A 25,346-nucleotide genomic window follows, 5' to 3' on the forward strand; every position below is an offset into this window, starting at 1 on the left:
GCTGTGGGTTCCAACAAAATGTTCATGCATGCTGGGTGTACCCACGGTCAACTCATGGGAACAAAATAATTCTCACTGATACAGCCCCCCCCCAACCCCCCTGTGAGGGTGGAGAGAGGACTTGCAATTTTTGCCTGTACACGTGGTAGAGCACAAGTCGTTTAACCACTGACCTCTGCTGGAGGGAGCAGGTATTGAGAGTGGGGAAATGAATGTGCCAATTCTGAAAAAGTGAAAAAAAAATTCCTCTCTCATCCCCAGAGGGAGCAGGTGTTACTGGTCATTGAAAAAAGGTTTCAATGCTGATGATTTAATATCACCGACATAAATATACTACCGCACGAACAAAGCACCATCACTCACTAAAAAAAACAGTCTGAATCCAACCCCTCCCCTCATCCCCAGGCGCACACCTCACACGCATCCATCAAACAGAGACGGGCACAAAATAATGTTACAAGTTACATTGGGTGCAAATCAAAAACGTTATCGAAAATTTATTTATGAATGAAACATTTGTAGATCAACTTTTTAATTCAATTCACAAAATGCTGAAAAATGCTCACCTCCACAAAGAGAGTTGTTAAAGCGGGGACAATTCAGGTTGTTGCACTCACAGAACATTCCTCCAATGATCTCCTTGCTGTCATCGCTCTGCTGGCACTCGCACGTGCCACAAAGGCAATCTCCCAGATTGCTGCATATCTGCGACTCGTTCCCTCTTTTGCACTTATCTTCGATTTCCTTTGCGTTCGTGCCCTTTAGGTTGCAGTTACACCGCCTGCCCTGCCATTCGTCATTGCATCTACGCACAAAAGTACATTTGTATTGATCAGAGCAACTCCACAACGAACTCGATCACATTTCAGGTTTCACTTCAATGTCCCTGTCTTGTCGAGAACCAATGGCATAAACATCATTGTGACTTATGTGCAGCAACGCTCTCATTTGTAAGTATAAAAATGAAGTTTTTTTTTCCTTTTTTTTTTTGTTTTTACCGGCAGGTTCCACAATGTTCAGTTCCATGTATGTGGCAGTAGTCAGAATTGTGCACGGGTGCATCACAATCACATTCACAGTCGTATTCGATGATAACTTTCAGCTTTTCTTGAAGGCCTAATGCTTTGATTTCAAACTCGGTCTCATTGGTTTCTGGGCAGGTATCAGCCTTCACAAACACCTGAAATTGAAGCTGCATGGCCATGTTGACAAGCACAAGTTAGGGGTAAAGAATGGGGTTTTTATACGGTATTCATAGTCAAATTACAATGGACTGCATTATTGAGCAAGAAAGAAACAAGGACATGCAGAAACAGTCAAATACAAAAAGTATTCTGTTTGATTTGTTGCAGTACAGGTACAACAGGATATCTCATTTCATCATTTCATTTCATCAAATGTACCGAAATTCCTCAAACTTCATCGGGATGAGTCAGAGGAAATAGGGTCGAGGGTGTAACCACTGTTGGACCTCGCCATCGGCGGGGGATACGTTCCTGGAAAATGCTGCGAATCCGCGAATAGCAGGGCATTGTTTCAATGGAAAAAGGGGGGATACGTTCCTGGAAAATGCTGCGAATCCGCGAGTAGCAGGGCATTGTTTCGATGGAAAAAGGGGGGATACGTTCCCCGCAATTTGTGATTCATGAGGGAAAAATCAAAAATCCTGTGAAAAAGTGAAAAAAAACCCCCCCACTAAAACACGAAGCACAGGGCTGCGAATGTCAAGGCAAATCATATTTTATAAACCGCGAATACGTGGCGAATCCACGAATAGCAGGGTCTGACAGTGTTCTCAAAATGGGTCATTCAATCAGGTGTCATTGCCATTCTTGTAAATTTAAAACTTTGCCTTTGCTGCTGCTTTTGTATCTTGTCAGTGACAACTTTCCTCCATTACATTGGACATTGTTTAATCTCCCTGCAACTTAGAGACAGTTTCTACAACTGTAAATTACACCTCTGTGACCTTTGGTGAGTGTTACCCTCGTGATAACACCCCACCCCCCACACCTGCATCGGGAGATCGTCACGTGAACCCTCTTAATTTGATCAGCATCAGCCAAACACAGGAAGAGCAGCCATAAAACACACGTACAACCAAAGAGCACATGTACAACTTCCTTATTTATATAATCAGTCAATCAAAACAACTACTAAAATATCGATAAACATATTAAGTTTAAGCACAGCAGTCAATCTCTTCAGCTACATATCACACCTGTAAAAAAAAACGTTCCTACTCATTATCTTCTCAACGTGCTCATTGTTGATGTGATTTGTTTATGTGACATCACGAGACACAGATGAGATCAATGCTGAATAATTACACGTCCATTTCATTGTGACCTAATCACGACATCCCGCATTGTGGTGAATGCTTTCATCCTCCTGTGCATGGAAGTCACAACCTCAATACCAGGTATGTCCACCTCCAGCAGTAATCGCTGCATTGCACCGTCGCCAAATTGACCAAATGAGTATTTGACCACATTGACCAAATCAGACCAAAGTCTGAGCCTGGGGAATGGCATTCCATGCCCAAATCAGCTCATGGTCCAGCTCAGAGGGTCTGTGGTTGACTTGGCAAGGTTCGAATGCGACGATCAATGATATTCCAGAGACGTTCAAACTGATTAAAATCTGCCGAGATGGCAGGCAAGTGTGTCATGACGTTAACTTTGGCATTGATAAGAGCATTCTTGTTCAAATGACCCTGTGAGCAAGAGCATTATCATGCATAAAGATGATTCTTAGACCATGTTGCTCAACTATCTCATTGATGTATTGATCTGAGGTTAGATTGCCATGGATACAGATCAAGTTTGGCCGAAAAGTTTCAGCAATACCACCCCACATCGTGACACTTCATCGTCGAAATTCTGCGGACTGGGCATATTGCTCATGGAATCATTAGTAGACCCGTGCGTGACCATCGTGCCTTTCAGGAAGAAACCTGGATTCATCACCGAATATAACACTTGCCGATTGCCTCCGTGTCCATCGAACATATGTAATGACATTTGCTGTGCCATTTCTCTGCATCGGGCTTCTGGACAAGACACATCAATTTGTTGATATTCATTATTTTTTTAATGTCCCAACGAGATTGTGCAGAGGTAGCACACTTACATTTGAGCTGTCAAGTCTGAGTTCTATTGTTCACCTCACTATAATCTGTCAGATTGGTCTTTCGCAAGTCGTACCTTGTGCATGTTACAAAGTGAAGTGTGCCATCCTGCGGATAGATGTTAAGCTTGGACACCCATTGACATCCATCTGTTACCCTGAGTTAGTGGACCTGAGAGACCCCAATGTCTTTTGATGAACAGTAGGTAAGTTACTGTCGGCACCCGAACGAAATTCCAACTTTCTGCCAACTTCAGTCAAACATCAGGCCTGGCCAGTGGCAGCCAGTTCAGCAAGAACTTGGACCAAGCACAGACGACATGCTCGATGAGCAGCCAACACCAACTTAATGGGGAACTTTCCCAAGGAGGATTGTAATTGTTTTATCAATTTGTTCATTTGTCCACTTTTCACAAAATCTTTATTATTTTTCACCGTATTTGCTTTTTATTGTCAAATCACTTTTTTGTGTGTACACAGTTGAGGAGCGTGGAAGAGCTAGCACGCTGAACGGATCAGGAGGTAACAGACAAAATCAGGACGCAAAACATGCATGCAAGGAGGAAAAACTGGAAAATAATTCGGGATTGGGGTGGGGTTAACGAGGGTAGAACATATCATGGGACAAGGATGTGAGATGATGGTGAGCAGCTGTCTTGAAGACCTGGAGGGAAGAATGAGATTGAAGAGAGTGTGGAAGGTGGTTGCACAGGTGGGGAAAAAAGAGGAACAAATGAGTTGAGGTGAGCAGTGATCTTGCGTTACGGTAGTTTCACCAGAAGGGGGTTGATGGTGGACTGTGTGAGCCCTGCAGAAACCTGGTGGGGGGGGGCGGGGAGAGGTGGGGGGAGACAAAGCATGGAAATACCAGATAGTGTAAGACCAAATAGGAGGAGGTAGAAGACAGAGACCACCGACCTGTCTGTGATGACTAAGTGATAATCCCATCAGCTCACCTTCATCGTGGGAAATTCGAATGATCTTGAAGGCCTTCGCTTTCACGGCATCAAGCTGAGCAAGATGTGAGGCAGGGGAGCCAGCCCAGAGGGGAGAGAAATACTCTATCAAGCTGCAGATGAAGGCCATGTTGGTAGATAGGAGTTCAGGTGTGCCAAGGAAGGACCTTGTATGATGGAGGATACCCAGTTGATGACTGGTTTGGAGGCCAACATTGAAACGTGATTTTCTGAAGAAAGATCATGACTGAGAGTGAGACCCAGGAGTTTGAATGACTGAACTTCCTCAAGAGGATTGGCAAGACGGTCGTGGCGGGGGGGGGGGGAGGGGGGGTTGCCAGACGGTCCTTTCAGAGAGAAATACTGAATGTGAGATTTGTGAGGATTGAAATTACACATTCCAAGTGTTTGACCATCTTGTGTTATTTTTCAAGGTCTGAAGAGAGGGAAGAAGAGCCTACAGCCTGCCTGTCGGAAAGAAGAAGGATGTCACGGCACAGGGTGGAGTCTTCAGCAAATAGATAGAGGATTTTTCACAGTGTCAGTGCGATCCTTGATGAAGATCAGGAATAGAAGTGGGCCCAGAACACTACCTTGGAACACTCCAGCCTTGACAGGAAAGGGAGATGAAAGGATTCCGTTGTGTGCCACACGTTGGCTCCAAGAGTAGAGGAAGTCAGGAAACCATGTGTGGAGTTGACCTTCGATATCATAGGCAGAGAGTTCGGAAAGTAAGGCAGGATGCCAGACTGTATCAAAAGCACAAGATATGTCCAGAGAGATGGCCTTGATCTCATGTCTGAGGACTTCCATCCATTGTTGGGTGATTTGAAGCAGCATGTCCAAGGTGGAGTGATCTGGTCTGAATCCAAATTGGTGATCTGAGATGAGGTTGTTGGAGAAAAGGAAGAATTTCACATCAACTGTGATGATGGAGTCCATGACCTTGCTGATGATTGGAAGTAAGCTGATTGGTCTGTAGTTGAAGGGATCAGTTTTGCACATTTTTATGTAATGCAGTGATGTTGGTGGATTTCCAAGCAGATGGAAGATGTCTGAGCACAAATGACAGGGTGAAACAGGCAAAGAGAGGAAGTGTATGAGCAGCAAAGCAGGTTTTTAGGACACATGAGCTGATGCTGTCCGGTCCAGTTACAAAGTCAGAGTTGAGGGTTGAAAAAGCCTTCTTCACCTTGTCAAGTGCAAAAGACACAGAACGGAGGAGCAGTTGCGTACGACAGGGAAGGATTGGGACCGAGAATGAGGGGTTGGGGCACAAGTTTTGGAAGAAAACACAGAATGTGGGCATTCGGCCTTGTCACGAGCGGAGTCGGCTGTGATGCCATTTGAAGATAGGGGAGGGACGGAAGTGGAGCACACACCAGAGACAGACTTAACGGGCCACCAACAGGTTTTAGAGGAGGGAGACACGTTTGAAAGTTAATTTTACTGATCCCTCAATTTAATCCCTGGTAATTATTATAAATACATATCGGTATTTGATTGTGAACATCATCATTGGACCTGAATCAACTTTATTGTTTGTTTCTGTTGCTGGATAAGTCTGCCATTCGGCATGGTTTCTGTTTGGGCTATTGTCATGGCAGAATCCCAAATGATGGTTTTCTGGTTTTCAGCAAAGTTTATGAAATAATCCACAGTTTGACATTAGGATTTGTTGAGCACACTGAAGGAGTGTTTCTGTAACTTGCCACTGCAGCCCTGAGATTCCGTCCTGTTTCGATCAAGTATCCCTTATTGACAATCATTTCAGTTTGAGGATTCAAAAGTTAAAGAGCAGGTTTTAGGTCGCTTATGACTTCGCGTGATTCGAAGGTTATAATCACATTAATAATCGTTGGGCAATTATTTTTTTTACACGAGAAACTCAAAATATGCTAAAATTAACTTTTCAGTCAAAACTTTTGTCAGTGATCGAAAAACAGACCGGAATTTTCCGAAGATGCTATGACGTCACGTTCTCCGAAAACTTCGTGAACATTCGGAAACAGCGTGTGAACAATGGCGAGATGCGAATCAGAGAGTGATTTCAGCGGCGATGAAATTGAGTGTTTTCATTCCGAATTTGCCGAGGACGAGTCGGATGATGATGGGAATATATACTATGGAGTTTCTTGCCCTGAGCCATATAAATTTGAGCCACTTGCAAGTGCCAGAAAACGGCCTATTTCATGTACAAGTGGTAGGACTGACTGCCTGGCAGTTCACACTGACAGACTCCACCTGACAGATTGGTTTGTAGATTTTCATTTTCTTGTTCGATGCATAAAATAATGTAAAGTTTGATTCGTCTGTGACTTGATATAATAATTTTTAACCCTCAAGTCACTCAAGAGTCAGAAATAGAATGAATCAATAATGGACCCAAATATATATTATACACCGTAGCCTTGACGTTGAAGTCTGACAGCTGAGCTTGACCCCAGCGAAAGTGAACAATTAGAACAAACCCCAACTTTCAAAAGACTGTTGTGGGATATAAATACCAAAACATGTTTAGTCTCATTGGGAAATATTCTACCAAATTTAGAAAAAAAAGTGGAAAATTTATCAATTTTTTTTACAATTGAAATGAAATAGCCCAATTTGCTGATGCTGTTTAAGAAGTAATTTAATCAACAATAAGTTGATTTGTTGAGAAAATTTTTTCATGCTTGTGTTTTTCAGAAAGTTTATTTATGTGTTTTTCCATGTACTCTTTAAGAATACCTTTCAAGGTTTTTCTCACTTAAACTCAACAATTGATTCTGTGACAGAGCAGTATCTGGAGAACTTATCAACCAACAACTCATATTCACAGAGTGGTGATCAGATGTGTTTATGCCTTTGTAATCCTCGGCTGTGAAATGGTCACCACAAATGACAAGTCTATCCAAAGGGTCCTCTTTACCCGTTTTCTTTGGGGGAAAATTCGCCCGTTTTGTTTGTACAAATCTTATCCACTGCCGGCAAATGTTTGATTCCTTCGGGAATCGGTGGGAGCGATTACCCGTTTTCCAGCCATTTTCACAAAACTTGACGACACACGTATGAGGCATGATGCACAAATATCCAAATAACTTTGTTCTGCAATAATTCAAAATAAAAAAAGGATAATATAGACAGTTGCAAGCTCAAAAAAACCGAAAACGGCCCGCTGAACTGGACACTTCTTCAATGAGCGAGTGAGCGTCCGCTTTGTTTTGGAGAACGTGACGTCACCATCCATATATGGCACGCGGCTGTTTTTTTTTTCAACAGCCTCGAGAAATAACAACTTTGGAGTTAAATTTCATTAATTTTACCAATAGTTAAGCAACCACAATAGTTTGCATTGAACTATTTAATGCACATATAATCCTATTGATAAATTTTCAAAACATGTTTGGTGACCCGCAACCTGCTCTTTAACAAACACCATCTTACTCTTCTTCTCTTTCCGAATCGTTTTTCCCTCTATTTTATGAACTATGTCCTTCCTCACTTACAACCTTCTTCATTCTCAAGTTAACGGGTGCACATGACAATTAATTTAATATTTTAACAAAAAGAACCATTGTTTAAAATGTGATGCATGTCCATCAAATTTCTTAACAAGCATTGTAGTGGAGCAGAGAACAAGTAGTTCCTCACCTTTTGACCGATCTTTACATTGGAACACTCTCCTCTATCGGCACGAACTGTGTCATTTTCACAGTTAGACAAGTATTTCACAGTGAGTCCCTCAGGTAGTGAGTTGTGCTGGATTATGACGTTTGATGAAAGATTCTGTGAACAGAGCAGTCCATCGTTTTTCAAAATATAAAACACAAACAAACAATTAATGAAGTGTTGCCTTTGCTACAAAACAATACGGTCGACGTTGCATCATAACGTCGGCTTCGAACAAGACATCGTGCATTGTGATCTCTCATCTGTTTTGAAAACGTGAAAAGAAATACAATTGTTCGAAAATGTGACAAACTCACCTCATTTTAATTGAGCAATTAAGATATTCTCGGTTGTTGAATTGAATCAAAAAGTATGTGTATGTTGCAAAATGCTGGTAAAGCACATCCGTATTTACAACAGGATTTGTTTGTTATGCCTGGAGTTGGCTTAATGATTAGGGTGGTGGGCTTGGGATCCCAGGATCCTGAGTTCAAATTCCGCTCGGCTGTTGAATTAATACCAGGTGGGGTTGACTCTGCCGGTCATCCTTCCGAGGTCGGCAAAATGAGTGCCAGCATGCTGGTATCCTGCGTCGGAGTGGAGACCCGTCCAGGATTGTACCCAATCGCCAAGGAGACTGCTTCGGCAGCACCGACGCTCTGCACAGAGTATGGTCCCAATGGATGGATGGATGGATTTGTTTATTAGTGCAGTGGATATGCACAAAGATTGCATCCTTTGACACTTTACACACTAATACTACATGAGTCATAAATATATTCTGATTGATCAGTGTCCCTGGTGGTCTATGTGCCACACTGCGGTTGACCAATCCAGCACTATACCATGGAAGGTGATTGGTCAAAACTTCCACAGTATTTGCCCAGTCAAGGCCGACGATGGCAGAAAGTGCTTCAATTTTTTCAAGGATTGTTAAATTGATCATTGAATTCATCTTGGTACTTTAAAGTTAAACATAGAGATTTTGTTTTTTTTTTAAATCAAGGAAACATTTTGACTTTCGGTTGTGCAGGACATGACCGACACATCTCAATATTATTAAGCTTCAATCCAAGGGTGCATTGTTCATCAAAACTTTCCTCAGACTTGAGGAAAACAGAATGATGCAAGGGAAAATGAGCACCGAGTTTAAGCCAACGGTCAGAATTCCGCAAATTGAGGCCAGCACATCAGGAAATGTTGATGAATGAGAGAACATCAACATTCAGGCACATACAGTGGAGAGAACAAGTATTTGATACACTGCCGATTTTGCAGGTTTTCCCACTTACAAAGAACGTAGAGGTCTGTAATTTTTATCATTGGAACACTTCAACTGTGAAAGACAGAATCGAAAACAAAAATCCTGAAAATCACATTGTATAATTTTTAAATAATTAATTTGCATTTTATTGCATGAAATAAGTATTGATCACCGACCAACCAGTAAGAATTCCAGCTCTCACAGACCTGTTAGTTTTGTCTTTAAGAAGCCCTCCCATTCTCCACTCATTACCTGTATTAACTGCACCTGTTTGAACTCGTTATCTGCATAAAAGACAGCTGTCCACACTCAATCAATCAGACTCCAACCTCTCCACAATAGGCAAGACCAGAGAGCTGTCTTAGGACATCAGGGACAAAATTGTAGACTTGCACAAGGCTGGGATGGGCTACAGGACAATAGGCAAGCAGCTTGGTGAGAAGGCAACAACTGTTGGCGCAATTATTAGAAAATGGAAGAAGTTCAAGATAACAGTCAATCTCCCTCGGTCTGGGGCTCCGTGCAAGATCTCACCTCGTGGAGCCTCAATGATCATGAGAAAAGTGAGGGATCAGCCCAGAACTACACGGCGGACCTGGTCAATGACCTGAAGAGAACTGGGACCACAGTATCAAAGAAAACCATAAGTAACACACTATGCCGTCATGGATTAAAATCCTGTAGCACACACAGGGTCCCTCTACTCAAGCCAGCACATGTCCAGGCCCGTCTGAAGTTTGCCAATGACCATCTGGATGATCCATAGGAGGAATGGGAGAAGGTCATGTGGTCTGATGAGACCAAAATAGAGCTTTTTGGTTTAAACTCCACTCGCCGTGTTTGGAGGAAGAAGAAGGATGAGTACAACCCAAAGAACACCATCCCAACCGTGAAGCATGGAGGTGGAAACATCATTCTTTGGGGATGCTTTTCTGCAAAGGGGACAGGACGACTGCACTGTATTGAGGGGAGGATGGATGGGGCCATGTATCACGAGATCTTGGCCAACAACCTCCTTCCCTCAACAAGAGCATTGAAGATGGGGCGTGGCTGGGTCTTCCAGCATGACAATGACCTGAAACACACAGCCATGGCAACTAAGGAGTGGCTCCGTAAGAAGCATCTCAAGGTCCTGGAGTGGCCTGGCCAGTCTCCAGACCTAAACCCAATAGAAAATCTTTGGAGGGAGCTGAAAGTCTGTGTTGCCCAGCGACAGCCCCGAAACCTGAAGGAGCTGGAGAAGATCTGTATGGAGGAGTGGGCCAAAATCCCTGCTGCAGTCTGTGCAAACCTGGTTAAGAACTACAGGAAATGTCTGATCTCTGTAATTGCAAACAAAGGGTTCTGTACCAAATATTAAGTTCTGTTTTTCTGATGTATCAAATACTTATTTCATGCAATAAAATGCAAATTAATTATTTAAAAATCATACAATGTTATTTTCAGGATTTTTGTTTTAGATTCCGTCTTTCACAGTTGAAGTGTACCTCTGATAAAAATTACAGACCTCTACTTGCTTTGCAAGTGGGAAAACCTGCAAAATCGGCAGTGTATCAAATACTTGTTCTCCCCACTGGAGGTGAGACATTGAGCACCTGCCGCCATCACTGGGTCAGTACGTTCCATCCTCAATGAAACATTGGCCATAAACAAAGGTTTCAGCAAATTTGTGCCAGAATGTTGACTGCTGATCAGGAAAGGCCTCAACAAAACAAAACAACTTATTGACAGAATTGTAACTCCAGCAGGATGAGTCATGGGCTCAGCATTTTGATCCTGAAACCAACTCACAGAGTATGCAAGTGAAAGCATATACATACTCTGCCTCCCCAAAAGTTCAAGAAGATAGCATCAGCCTGAAAAGGTCACGGCAACTGTTTTCTGGCACAATGTAAGGGTGATCTTGACCGACTACTTCAATTAAAAAAAACCTCAATCAAGTGGGAGAACTCGGCTGATGAACAATGGTGGTTGTGAGAAGCCATCTGGAACAAGTGCCTTGAAAAGTTGTCAACTCTTGCTGATTCTTCAGCACAACACACTGGCTCATGAAGCCCAGGTCGCAGTGGTCATCGCGGCCAACTGTGGCATTGAACAGATGTCCCATCCACCCTACTTTGGAGAAGTTTCTCCCTTGGACTTCCATTTATTCCGAGAGTTTAAAGAGGCTCGAACTTTGCAGGAAGAGTTTGGTGATTATAATAATGAGGTAATCAAAGTGGGTCGAGGGGTTTCCGGACAAGCAGGACAAGGACTTATAGAATTCAGACTGATTTGGAGGCCAACATTGAAATGTGGTTTTCCCAAGAAAGATGATAACTGATAGTGAGACCCAGGAGTTTGAATGACTGAACTTCTTCAAGAGGATTGTAAAGAAAGTCGATGGGGGGGGGAGGGATGGGGGGTTTGCCAGACGGTCCTTTCAGAGAGAGAGAGAGAGAGAGAGAGAGATCCAAGCTGGAACAATGCTGGAGTAAATGCATTGAACTGAAGACAAATTATGTTTAAAAAAAATGCTCAAAAATAAATTAACTAATGAAAGCAAGTTATATTTTCCATGTCAGGAAGGATTCTAAGGCAGACATTAGGTCCCACCAGATGGGACAATTCAAGGAGAGGTCTCATTCAGGTCATCTAAGGGGTACAACCCTTTGAGATGGTTATCTTGTCTCCCTTTCTCGAAGGAACCACTTTTTAACAGTAAAATCTCTCCAAGATGAGCTGAAAATAGCAATAATCTACGAAATCTTGACATGAACGCATAAAGTGTTTATAACAGGCTTTCTGCCAGTGGTGTGAGGACCAGAAGACCGCTGCTCCAAATCCCTCACACATACCATCCCATATTCATTTCATCGGCATTCCACTCTGGGGACAAGAGAAATGGAGGAAGAGCAAAACCCTGGGCTCTTTGCTCTGCAACTCATCTGATATTGCAGCACATTGTGCCATGGGAAACATTGCCTTCCAATCTTTCTGGAAGCTGTATATCCCTGGATTGAGGATCCCCTTGACAATGAAACTACCATTGTTCAATGCAACCTGTGTCTCACTGAGGCAACAGCAACAGCTGGGTAGCTCCAAAGGCAGTTCTGGACAAGCTTTATGCCTGCCACCATAAACACCTGCAAGTCATCACCCGACATCGTTGGCCGGACAGTTTGAGCCCCATCGATACAATTGTACAACCTGTGCAATACAGTCCTCCTATCTTTTAAAGTGTCTGAAGAAGGATTGTCCATGTTTAGCCATGTGCTACGGATGCCAAAAGACCCATCTGCACAAGCAGCCCCGGAATTCGCTGCATCGGGTGCTAACAAATACCGAGCCCGCAGAGGACGTCACTGCACAAACCTACTCAGTGTGCTGCGGACCGACCTACAAGAAGTAGGACTCGGAACACTTGGATCAAAGCAGGACCTGAGGGAGCTTAGGATGCAAGCTGAGGATAAGACACAGTGATGTGCAGTAAAGGAGGACTGATTGGAACCAGAGAATGTTTCTACTACTGCAGCTGCAGAACGCAGGATGTCATTCATCCTCATGATACCACCATCAACCACACACAGTATGTGCAATGGACAACGAAAGATCACAAATTGAAAATGAACTGTTGGTCCCATGTTCTTTTCATCGACAAGTCGAGATTCTGCCAAGGCCTCAACAATGAACATGTGGAGTCATCACCACTTGGCATGAATAACTGATCTTGTCATCTTTCGGAGGGATTCTATGACTAGTAACAGATCCAAGGATGAAATCCTCTGCACAAAGTTCACCACCTAGCCCAACAGCAAGGAGCAACAGTCCACAACCGTCCACGTCATGTTATCAACATTGCACTTCAGGACAACGCCATCACTACCAAGAACCATCCTCGCATGAGCTCTGTATTTAAATCCAATTCAACATCCTTTTTTAAACCTTAAAGTCCCATCAAATAGATACAAGCCTTAAAACTTGGTGTTGCTCAGTTATTTGGTGAGGAGTACATGTCAGCAAATGTTCACTAAACTGGGCAGTATGAATGTGCAAAGCATCGCAGTTGTTGTGCAAAGTGCCCAGTGTTGTCTGTTTTTCATTCTTGTCTGGCTGGACTATTTTTAGAAGTCTGATTTTAAGGGTGACTAGATGACCCGTGAACGCGTTGGGTTCCCGTTGTGACAGCGGTTGATGAAAAAAATTCATTTCAACAGAGAAAAAAAAGATAGCTCCAGCGAACTATACCGCTGAGGTTGTTTGCATTGATCAAATAATCCGGAAGAGTACTTGACTGAATTGGGAATTGATTTTTTAATAATTTTTTCGTTGCCCGATTTGAACCAAACTTGATACTGCACACCGCAGGAGAATGGTGAGTAAGGTGGCCCTAAAATTTTTGCGCTATTGTGTACGTTTTGGCTGTATTTCAGGAACATACCTACATACATACATACATACATACATACATACATACATGATGAGAGCTTTAGTAAGATATAGATAGATATGACAAAAATAATGTGTTGTTGCTGTGAATGTCCCAGTGTGAAGGCGAACATTGTAAGCATCTGTGATGAGTTGTACAACATTGCTGGAATCTTCCGAAAGTTCACCAACTGCTGATTTGGGGATGAACTGCTGTAGACTCTGCAAAACACAGGCAACAATTATAACTTCATGGAAGACAATCAAACTTTCCAACGGTGCTTGTGTTAATCGACAGTCATCCACAAGTGTAGTGCTGCAAGAGCATTAAGGCTCAACATAATTGGGCATGAAAAATTAAATAACACAAAGTATATTCGAATAAAATGATCAATAAAATCATGATTTTAGGAAATAGAAAAACCAAAAGATAAATATAGTGAAGGGAGAGTGTGGGGTGGGATTTGGGATGAAATAAGAATAATAACAGAAAACAACCATGGTGGAAAAATTGTTCGGAAGGAATAAAATAAATTTATAAACAAACAAATAAACAAGTCATGGATGAAATCGAGATGGCGACGGAGAACCATGAAAGAAGACACAGAAAACCTTCTCCACCACATTTAACTCAATAATTTGAGGATTAAAACCTTTGAAATTTGGATAAAGGAAATCTCCTTCAAAATGCTGATTGTTTAATTTCGACAGAGCGGACGTTCGATCGGTTTAACCTGCTTCATCCTCCGTTGGATTTTAACGCTTGTTTTTCCCCATGAACGCAATGCGTTTTTATTTTATTGTATTGATTCTTTGCTAAATTGAACTTGCAAACTCAGAAATAAAATGTGACAATGAAAACCCAACGATGTATAATTTTTTTCCTTTTCACTTTGTCTATTTTCTTTTGAAAGGATGCTTTTGATGTTTTCGGAACATCTACTGTGGTGTCAAGTGAGGTTAATAATCATGTGTGAATATTGTTATGGTTTTTGGAAAAACTTACCCCAGGGGGAGAGCATACATGGACACGCAGGTGACTCGGGATCAGTTATTTTATTAGTCTTTGTATAGATAGTCCTTAGTCCCTTGTCAAAGGGCTGCTTGAGGTGGGCATGTGTTGTCTCGGCTGTATTTGTCCCGTGTAATGTCTCCTCCCTCTCCTTCTGTTACTTTCAATCTTTCTTCCTTCACACCATCGTTCTGTTCATTCCCTCTATTACCCCTTCAGCCCATTTCAATGGTCCACCAATAATCTCCCCCCCCCCCATCAAACATCCTTCCCACAGTCCCTCCTTCACCCCATCGGTCTTAACTTCAACCTCGTGGCTGTTCGGTCATCCCTCGGTCATGTGGGGTTCCTTTCCACATTCCCTCCATCCACACATCGCTTGGTAACCCACCAGGTGCTCTTGCATGCCTGTTCGTGACGCTTGGTGCTCATCGTGGCCTACGAGGTGCGGCGCTTCTCGAGGGCATGGGACAGTGCAAAATGGTGCAAGTGGGTGTTTTGTGCACGAAGGAGGGGCTGGGGGCTCTCGTCGTGGCTTTGGGCATGTCGAGGGCGGGGTGGGGGCTTCGTTGAAAGTTCCCTCAGAATGGTGTAGCAATTTCTACAAGTGAGGTCGTGCACCCACCCCCATTGTGTCCGGACGAATGGGAGAAGGAGAATGCTTGTGGGAGGATGGGAAGAAAGCTGATGTGAAGGAGAAGCAGAAAGGCAGAGAAGTATATGATATGGGCTCACGTGAGTAGGGATGAAAAGCGCTCCTGAGCAGATGGCCCAGTAAGCAGAAAAGGAAGAGGAAAAGGCAGAATGCAGAAAGAGGAACCGAGCGGGACAAGCTCGCATGAGCAGAAAGCTCAAAGATTGAGAAGGCTCATGAGGGCGAGAACAAAAACTTGTGAGGGTAAAGAAAGGAAGGATTCACGAGCAGTTTGTGTTGAGATTCTGTGGAAAAAGAACACTACTTCCACGAGCGTCATCCTGTCCTTATGATCCTGTCAGCCACGAAGGACGAAGATGGTGAATGGCAGCACCTCATCGACGGGGGCCTGACGAGAACGAATCTGAGGCAAAGGGTGGCGAGTCGCACATCGAGCTCGCATATCTGGGACGCCAAATAGGACTCACCAACTTGGTCTGGGCATCTCAGGGATGTGGCTGCGTATCCCCAATCGGTGCCTATCTTACCCATCCATTTACGTGCACAATCTCCTGTATATATTTGTGCGAGGTGAGGGAGAGAAGGAAACACTGCTTTCCTTTTCTCCACACATTACTATTATTTTATATTCATGTCCTTCTTGCTTTATTATTTTCCTCTGAGGGAATGATAGCCAAGTGTTTTGTTGAAGTAAGATTGAATAAGTATACGTGTTCAGGTTAAATATGCTCCAATGTGCCTTTTGCTTTCTTGCTCATTAATCCTTGCTTTTAAATGATTGCTTGCTTGTGTGTTTGGAACAAATAATTGTTTGCTGTTATTTCCAATCTGTCTCGGTTGTCTTTTCCCTTAATGGTACGATGCAATGCACAGGTAAGGTTAGATGGGACGTTCTGCCCCAATAATTTGCTTCGACAGCTAGCGCACACTCACTGTAATGCTCAGCAGTAATCCAAGTGTGCGATGAGGGCACGTGACCCCAATTAGCCGGCCATCTACAGGTAAGGTATCACGCAAAGTCGTGTAACCCTGCCCGGATTGGCCGTGCCAATCAGCGTTCGTGCTTACCATCAGTACCAGAGTACAGTTCGGACATCAGATAGATCCGTTTTAGTGGCACCCCACGAAGACCAAGAATCCTCCAGAGGGAATCCCGATTCACCGAATCAAATGCTTTCCAGAGATCAACACGCTGCAAGCGGCCCCTGCCGAACCTCTCGTCTGTGTTCGGTGAGGACCCGAAGGGCAAGATTTGGTGTAAAGCCTGACTGCTCTGGAAGCTGCTGCTCAAGCAGATGGTGGCGAACCCTATCAAGAATTATCGGAGCAAAGACCTTGCCCGGCACTGAGAGCAGCATCACCCCTCGGTAGTTGTTGCAGTCCTGGCGATTACCCTTCCCTTTCCAGAGAGGGACAACAAGGTCCCTCCTCCAGTCAGTTGGGATGATGCCTGTGTTCCAGGCAGAGCACAGAACTGCATGCATTGACATGAGTACAGCATTTCCACCAGCCTCGGGAAGTTCAGCATGGATGCAACAGATCCCTGGAGATTTACTCCATTTCAACCGGTTCACCGCAGCCTGTGTTACCACAAACGAAGGTGGATCACAGTTGATTGGAGGGTCAGCAATAGGGATAGTAACACCCCTGACATCTATCTCAACAGCTGGTGGATCAGCCTGGTACAGCCGCTCAAAGTAACCGGCCTTGCGGGCATTCACTTCAGACTCCTCTCTCAAGAGTACACCACCCTCCGCTCCAACTGCAGAACACCGACGGATGAGCTTGGTGGAACACAATGCATGAACTCCCCTGGAAGGAGGAGAACCACTTGACCACAGATGACGCTCTACCCCCTCACAGATTCCTTGCACATAGGCCTCCTTGTCTACCTTCAACGCACGTACAGTTTTACGCCTGAACTCCCTGAATAGCTGAGCTCTGCCATTAAGCCTGGCCCTGTGACTCTGGTCAATGGTATCTATTCTTCCTTGAGAGACAAAATTCTTCTTCACCCAATGGTGAGTTCTAAGACATCCACCAGCAACATCAAGGATGGTGGTCTTGAAGGCATTCCACAACTCCTCAGGATTCCAAAAAGCACCCAGACCCCCCAAATCCCCACTCAGTCTGTTCACAAACTCCTCAGCTCCTTTCTCTTCTTTGAGATTGCCAACATACAGCCGAGGCTGAGATTATCTTTGCAGAGACTCCACATTTCCTTTTGGGGGCCCTCAAGGTGCTGAATGAAGAGTCAGGGCCACTGGGATTATGGGTTTCCTGAGTCAAAACTAAGATTCAGGCTTTCAATGACATCTTGGATGCTGCTATCTTGTCTGTACCCGTTTATGATGAGGATGTTGAGGTCACGGAGAGATTCACTTTCCTTGGCAGTGATATTCATGTCTCTGCTGGCTGTGGGCCAGAGGTCAACAGGCATCTGGGTTGGGCTTGGGGAGTCATGCAATCACGAGACCATGGGGTGTGACATTGTCGGTACCTGTGCGGGAGGATGAAAGTCCGAGTCTTCAGGTGCTTCCAGTCTTGCTCTATGGGTGCGAGACTTGGACTCTGACCAGGGATCTTAGACAGAGACTTTCTTCCTTTGGTACCAGGTCTCTTCGGAGAATCCTTGGCAATCGCTGGTCGGACTTTGTGTCCAACGAGCGGATGCTGAGAGAGAGACTAAACTGAGATTTGTTACCTGCATAGTCCGTGATGTGTCAGCTGCGGCTGTATGGACACGTGGCTCAATTTCCTGACGCTCATCCTGCTCACCAGATTCTCTCAGTGAGGGAGCCTAATGAGTGGAGGAGGCCAAGGGGCCAACCATGTTCCTTGTGGCTGCAGCAGGTTGATCGGCATCTTAAGGAGATGGGGATGAGCCAGGCATCTTCCTGAGGGATGGCCAGACGGAGGCCCCTGGAGTACTGGTGGAAAGTGGATGCAGTGAAGCGCTGCTCCAGCACATGCTCCCATACCTGACCTGACCTGATCTGGGATAGTACAATTCTGTCGGATTTAAGCTGCAACTTCAGAGTTGCCACAACAAGACTGTGGTCGGTGTTGAGAAAATGAGCACTCTGATAGACCCTGCAGTTCTGGATCATCCTCCAGCGACCATCAAAGAGCAGAAAGTCAATCTCGTTTTATTTTTTTTTGGGATCCATTGTCAAGGCTAGTATGAGAGCTAACACACAACGTACAGCAAGGGGGGGGGGGCATGAGACAAGAGGGGTGTGGGAAGAACAAAACAGTGGATAACAGAGACATTAGGAGATTTGTGGAAGGGAGAGGGATGGGGTGCAGAACATGGAGTATACAAGATGGACACCACAGGGACATTCAGGAAGGAAAGCAGGGAATTTGAAGGAGATGGGTTTGGGGTGGATTAACGAGGGTAGAAAAGATCGAGGATTTGGATGGGGGACGATACGAGGTGGCGGTGAACAGCTGCTTTGAAGACCTAGAGCAATTGTCCAAGCATCTCCTTTGCCACAACACCAGCATTGGAATACCAAGTCCAGCGATGAGCCTGTGGGTGCGGAACCCATGAACCAGCCACCCTAAGTCCATGACTTCTTGCAAAGTAAAGGAACTCAGTGCTATTCTGGTTCACAGTTCCAGACCCTTGGGGACCAACACATGTCTCATAACCATCCCTATCAGTTCCAGTTGATGCATTGAAATCCCCCAAGACAATAAGAGTATCTCGCCTGGAGCACTGATCAACCACAAACTCGAGCGTGGCATAGAATGTGTCCTTCATGGTGAGATCACTCACCTCAGTCGGAGCATAAACAGAGACCAGGGAAATGACACCTAAGGAGTGAAGAATCCTTTGTCTCATAATATGCTCGTTGACCGGTGTTACCTCAATTATCAATCGAGTCAGCTTGTTGGACACAGCCACAGCAACTCCTCTGGCATCGTAACCATCAGAGCGACCAGACCAATAGTCGGTGTAACCACCCACCATTATCTCGCCACTATCCGGTCTCAGAACCTCAGAGAGTGCTGCAATGCCAATGTTCAAACACTGGAGCTCAAATGATAACAGAGACAGGTGATCACCCTTGGTTAGAGATGGGACATTCCAAGCACCCACCCGGAGGGACCGCCTCAGGTTAACATGAGGAGGCCTCCATGTGGTGGACGACACTTGAGCACCATTCTGCCACACACCACCGCAATCTGACCCAGGAAGTTTATCTGTGCTTTTCCTCCTATCATAAAGGAATTGGGGTCCTGAAGGCTTTGCCCCAATCCCGTCATCCGGTGAGCTGCCCTGCGAAGGGCAGCATGCAAACATGTAAACGTACATGTAAATGTAAAACATGTAAGCTTAAAGCATGTAAACATGTAAGCACACACAGGAGGTACTCCCACGGAGTGGGTTTTCAGTTTTCTTTGCTTTTCTGGGTTTTGCAGAATGAAGTGTTTTATGGTGGCCGGAGTGCAAATCTTGCCAACAACCTCCTAAAAAGGTAACGCAACTGCAGGACGACGTCCGGAGACACAGTTTGGCACTAGAAATGGATGGCCGTTGGTCACAACGAGCTCCTCCACCCTTTGACAGGTTTGTTTTTTTTAATCCTCCTGGGTGTCCATATCAATACACCTTCCACCTTCCACACCAGGCAACCTGGTGGGGGAGACGGTTTAGTCCCCGACAACCCCACCATGAAACAGCTTAGTACAGGTGTGCATGATACCTGAAGCAAGTCACAGATCTAATCTGGCCTCCCTACTCACCTTTTATCAACCCATGCGACTACCTTCTCTGGACATAAATGAAAGACAGATGCTGTGGAATCAACTCCCACATTATTGACGAACTTTAAAATGCCAGTGCTGATGCTGTGCGGAGCATAACTGTCGAAACGTTGTCGGTGGTTGTGCGAAGTTTTACAGTTCATCTTCAGAAGGTCGTGCAAGAGGAAGGTGCACGCACTGAAAATGTGTTCATGTGATTAAAAACAAACAAACTCTTGACTTTGGACTGTGTTCTAATATACTTTTAAACAATGCAAGTACAATTTTCCAGAAAATATAGATATATTAAAAAGTAGTGTACACTGGTTGTGTGTACACAAGTCAGTAAAGCTCACCTTATAGGTATTCACTACCCCTCTGGTGACAGCAAAGATTGCCTGAATGTTGTTTTCTGATAGCTTTTTCGTCAACTGACCAATCGATGGATAATCCTAGAGAACAAACAAAGAAATGAAAATAACCACATCATGAGACATTTAAGAAAGAAAAAAAACCTGAAACATTTGAAGGATGCGATTTACATATTATTATGGAAAGTAAACACACAAATTATTTGTTTCCTCTTCTGTGTCTTCGGTGAATAAATCGATGACCTCCAAACATGCAAATGTTCCCAAAAGTGTCAAGTCAGCACAGCTAAACTCAAACTTCATTCTCCCAACCTGCGTGTGCATATATTTCCTCACTACGTGCTTGTATTTTTGGTTTACAAACTCTGAGGCCATGAAAGAGCGAGGTGACAGCGGGTAGGATGCAATGCATTGGCAATGGGGAAAAGGGCAAGACCAGAAATTACGTGGAAGAAGACCGAGAGACTACTGACCAGTTGGCGATGGCACATTTGTTCCTCTCTTTCTCCAAGAGAGATCATGGCTGAGTATGAGACCCAAGAGTTTGGGTGACTGAACCTGAGAGAGTGAGAGTGAGAGTAAGAGTGTCAGAGAGTGAGAGTGAGAGAAAGAGTGTCAAAGAGTGAGAGTCAGAGTGAGAATGAGAGTGAGAGAGAGAGAGGTTTCTCAGGATCGAAAGACATGTTTCAAGTGTTTGACCAGTTTGTGATTTTGTCAAGGTCTGAGAGAGGGAAGAAGCTGCAGCCTGTCTGTCAGAAAGATGACAGGCTGAATCATCCCCACCTGGTGTTAATTCAACAGGTTAGAGGGGCTCAAACTCAGGACCCTGGGATCCCAAGCCAACCATTCTAACCACTCAGCTAACACCAGGCTTGTTGTAGTACGAGTCGAACTGTATAATGATACATTTAATTGTACAAATTGTAGACATACATTTGATGTCGTTAAACTTATCTCCCCCAGAACAATATGTCGTCAAGATGAAGCAATATTTTGGTGAATGTAGGAACATTGTCGCTGAAATAAACTTCAACAGCTTCGGTATTAACAAAAAATCTTTCATATCGTCACTTGTTTTGAATTCCATGTAAAACGGAATGAGCAACCTGGTGATTTGTTGCTTCAATCCATCGATTGTGTGCCCGTGGAATGTGTGAGTCTGTTATAATAATGCCTGGGGATGAAGAGCCGGTTTCCACCTGAGATTTGCTGTATCTTTCAAGGTTCTTGCCAATGTGACATTTGCCATCATTTGGTTGTACAATGCCAGCCAACTTGCCATCACCAGCAAAGTGGAACCCAGCATCAGAGGTGAACACCAGGAGACGAGTGTTATCCCTCCAGCCAATCTTGTCCTGTGACATCACAAAGAAAACAGAACATCACAAAGTGAGGAAAGTGCATCTTCAACATCATTGACTGCAATAGAAATCAATTTATTTTGTAAACTGTCTTTTCTTATCACAGTTGAGATAAACATTAAATTAATTTCTCCTGTCGAAAGACGGTTACAAAATCTTGGACTGGACATACATGAGGGGGAGTAAAGAAATCGTAAGTCGGGCGACTTGTTTTTGGACTGCAGGAACCACAACCGGAAGTGCCCCCACCATTTTTGTAGGACGGTACCTCCCCGCTGCCTAGTTGAAGATCAGACGTGTGTAATAACACTTAAGACCATGGTCTTTTTTTTTTTTTTTTGTATACCTTGGTCGAGGCTCGTATGAGAGCTAACACACAACTCACAGCAAGGAGGCATGAGACAAGAGGGGCGGGAGTGGAAGGGACAAAACATTGGGGAACAGACACAGGTGAACTGTGGAAGGGAGAGGGATGGGGATGGGACGGGGAACATGGCGAGGAGAAGATGGACATTACAGGGACTTTCAGGAAGGAAAGCAGGATTGAAGGAAGTGGGCTTGGGTGGATTATCGGGGGTAGAAAAGATCGAGGATTTGGATGGGGGAAGATAAGAGGTGGTGGTGAACAGCTGTTTTGAAAGCCTGGAGGGAAGAATGGGAAAGAATAGAGTGAGGAAGTTTATTCCAAAGGCGGGAAAAAAGAGGAATGAAAGAGTGAAGATGAGCAGTGATTCGTGATTTTGGTAGTTTTACCAGAAGGGGGTTGTTGGCGGACCTTGAGCGCCCTGTGGAAATGTGGTTGGGACAAATCGCAGAGAGAGCAGGGGGGCAAGGCTGGAGAGGAGTCTGTAGAAGACAGAAAGACCACCGACCAACCTGCGGTGATTGAGTGAGAGGCCCAAAGACTCAGCTTCATTGCGGGAGATGCCAATGATCTTAAAAGCCCTGGTTTCGACAGCGTGAAGTCGAGAAAGGTGGGAGGCAGGAGCACCAGCCCAGAGGGGAGAGCAGTACTCCATCAGGCTACGGACAAAAGCTTTGTAAGTGGTCAGGAGCTCAAGAGGGCCGAGGAAGGACTTTGCACGACGGAGGATTCCCAGTCGGCGACTGGCTTTTGAGGCAAGGTTGGAAATGTGACTTTCCCAGGAAAGGTCATGGCAGATAGTGAGACCCAGAAGCTTGAAAGAAAAGACTTCTTCTAGAGGATTGTTGAGAAAGTGGATGGGGGGTTTTGTAAACGGTCCTTTCGAAGAGACATAGTGAGAGTGTGAGATTTGTCTGGATTGAAAGACATGTTCCACGTGTTGGACCAGTTTGTGATTTTATCCAGATCTGCAGTGAGCGAAGAAGCTGCTGCTTGCCGGTCTGAGGGATGACAGATGGTACGGCAGAGGGTGGAGTCGTCGGCAAAGAGAAATAGAGGATTTTCCAGAGAGTCCGAGAGATCATTGATGAAAACCAGAAAAAGAACAGGGCCCAGAACGCTACCTTGAGGAACTCCAGCCTGCACAGGAAGAGGGGATGAAAGAACTCCATTTAGGGCCACACGTTGACTGCGACAGGAGAGGAAGTCTGCGAGCCATGAGTGGAGATGGCCTTGAATACCATGGGAAGAGAGTTTGGTGAGTAGGGCAGGGTGCCAGACTGTGTCAAAAGCACGTGATATGTCCAGGGATACGGCTCGGATTTCCTGTCTGGCATTGAGGACCTCCATCCATTGATGGGAGAGCAGTAGCAGCATATCCAGGGTAGAGTGACCTGGTCTGAAACCAAATTGATGATTGGAAATCAAGCCATTGGAGAAGAGGAAGGATTTCATGTCTGAAGCGATGATGGATTCCATAACCTTGCTGATGATTGGGAGAAGGCTGATTGGTCTGTAGTTACAGGGATCTGTTTTTGCACCTTTTTTATGCAGGGCAGTGATGTTAGCAGATTTCCAAGCAGATGGCAGATGACCTTGGGAAAATGAGAGGGTGAATAGAACAGAGAGAGGGTGAGCAAGAGCAGAAGAGCAGGCTTTGAGGACACGTGGGCTGATGTCGTCTGGACCGGTTGCAGAATCTGACTCGAGGTTTGAAAGCAAGCTCTTCACCTTGTCAGGAGAAAAAGATACAGAGTCCAGGGACAGTTGGGTGCGACTGGGTAAAGTGGGTAGAGATAGTGATGGGTTTGGGACACAAGATTTAGCTGCAAACACCGAGTTTAGACATTCAGCTTTATCACGTGTGGAATCAGCAGTGCGGCCATTTGAGGTAAGGGAGGGGATGGAGGGGGAACATACACCAGAAACAGATTTGATTAAATGCCACCAGGATTTTGAGGAGGGAGAGAGGTTTGAGAGTTCAGACTTGAGATGAGAAAGATATTGTTTTCTGGCTCTCCTGAGGGTAGATACACACTTGTTCCGAGCTTTGTGGAAAGAACTGAGATTGCCCTCAGTTGGGTTTGCTTTCCATGAGGCAAAGGCAAGTTGTTTCAGGACAACTGCCTCGCCACAAGCTTCAGTAAACCAAGGGCGGGAGGAAGGGTAAGACAGCTGAACACGAGAGGGGATAAATCTGTGCATGAGGGAGAGCAAGTTTCTTTGAAAGAATTCCCAGGATGAGTTGATGTTTGAGAAAGTAGTGATAGGAGACCAGTCTGTAAGTTTGATGGCTGCTCGGAGACCCTGCCAGTCGGCTTGAGTGAAATGCCAGACTCGACGGCGGTGAGGTGGTTCTCTGATAACAGCCAGAGAGATGTCCACTTTAACAAGGACGTGGTCAGAAGAACCAATTGGAGCGAAGGAAGAGCAGCAGATATTGTCAGGGAAATTTGTCAAAATCAGATCCAGAAGAGATGGAGTACCATTGGTTGAGATCCGGGTCGGGAAGTTGACCGATTGAGTCAGTCCCAATGAGTCACAGAAAGCTTTTGCTGATGTCCCATGGCAGGTGAGAGAGGTACCCACACCTAGCCAACTGGCGTGATGACAATTGAAGACGCCACATAAGAGGAAGAGAGAGTTTGGATGAGAAGATAGAAGATGGTCCATGTTTTCGGAGAGTGAGGTGTAGATGGAGTCATCACTGTTCGGTGGACGGTACAGTACACATATAAACATGAGGTGGGAGTGGAGGGGAAGCCGAAGCCAGAGGTATTCCTGGGGGTGTGGGGGAGTGAGAGCAGTGCAGGGAGAGTGAGGAATAGAGTCTTTGATGAAGAGAGCAACACCTCCACCAGGACGAGGCTCAGGTCTGTCATACCGTAAGAGGGAGTAACCAGGGAGAGATACTTGGGAGTCAGACACGTCTTGGGAGAGGAAAGTTTCTGTTAGGCAGATAATGTCTGGTTTGTCAGTGGCAACCTGCATGGAAAGATCTGAAAGGTTTGAGCGAAGGCCCCGGATATTTGAGGTCCACACTTTTAATGAAGAGGTCGGGGAGGAGGCTTTGGGTGCAGGAGGTGGAGGGGGCAGGGGAGGGTAGGACGAGGGACGAGGGGGGGAGGTAAGGAGGGTTGCTGAAGGAGTGTGGGGTATTGCAGAATAGCGAGGGGAGGGGGCCGAATGAGGAGGAGAAAAGGCTCTGTGGTGCTGGGAGAGAGGGGGGACAAGAGACAAGGAAGATGGCAGTTGAGGATTTGAGGAGGTGGAGTGAAGAGATGGAGGTGAGAGGGCAGTGGAGGGAGGCAGGTTGGTGGATGAGAGGGGGGAAACTTAGAGAAGGAAGAGTGAGGGGGATGAAAGGTGGGAGAAAGGTGAGGGGGAATTTTTGAAAGAGGTGAGAGGGAGGCTTGGAGGG

General features: G+C 45.1%; 1 protein-coding gene across 2 annotated transcripts in view; it reads right to left on the minus strand.

Annotated features, from left to right (window-relative positions):
• Positions 1-25,346, minus strand: part of LOC147029300 (integrin beta-1-A-like) — a 120,999-nt gene that overhangs the window by 26,941 nt on the left and 68,712 nt on the right. For both annotated transcript variants that reach the window (XM_085872255.1, XM_085872254.1), the window contains exons 9-14: positions 21,400-21,555; positions 20,186-20,281; positions 13,540-13,629; positions 7,719-7,853; positions 999-1,192; positions 567-805 (exon numbers count right to left, since the gene is read on the minus strand). In XM_085872255.1, the coding sequence (XP_085728381.1) occupies positions 567-805; positions 999-1,192; positions 7,719-7,853; positions 13,540-13,629; positions 20,186-20,281; positions 21,400-21,555 (910 nt within the window). The remainder of the gene's footprint in view (positions 1-566; positions 806-998; positions 1,193-7,718; positions 7,854-13,539; positions 13,630-20,185; positions 20,282-21,399; positions 21,556-25,346) is intronic.

Source organism: Eptatretus burgeri, chromosome 3 (genome assembly GCF_056783735.1).
Source record: "Eptatretus burgeri isolate ZD-2024b chromosome 3, Ebu_testis_v1, whole genome shotgun sequence".
Taxonomy (NCBI): domain Eukaryota; kingdom Metazoa; phylum Chordata; class Myxini; order Myxiniformes; family Myxinidae; genus Eptatretus; species Eptatretus burgeri.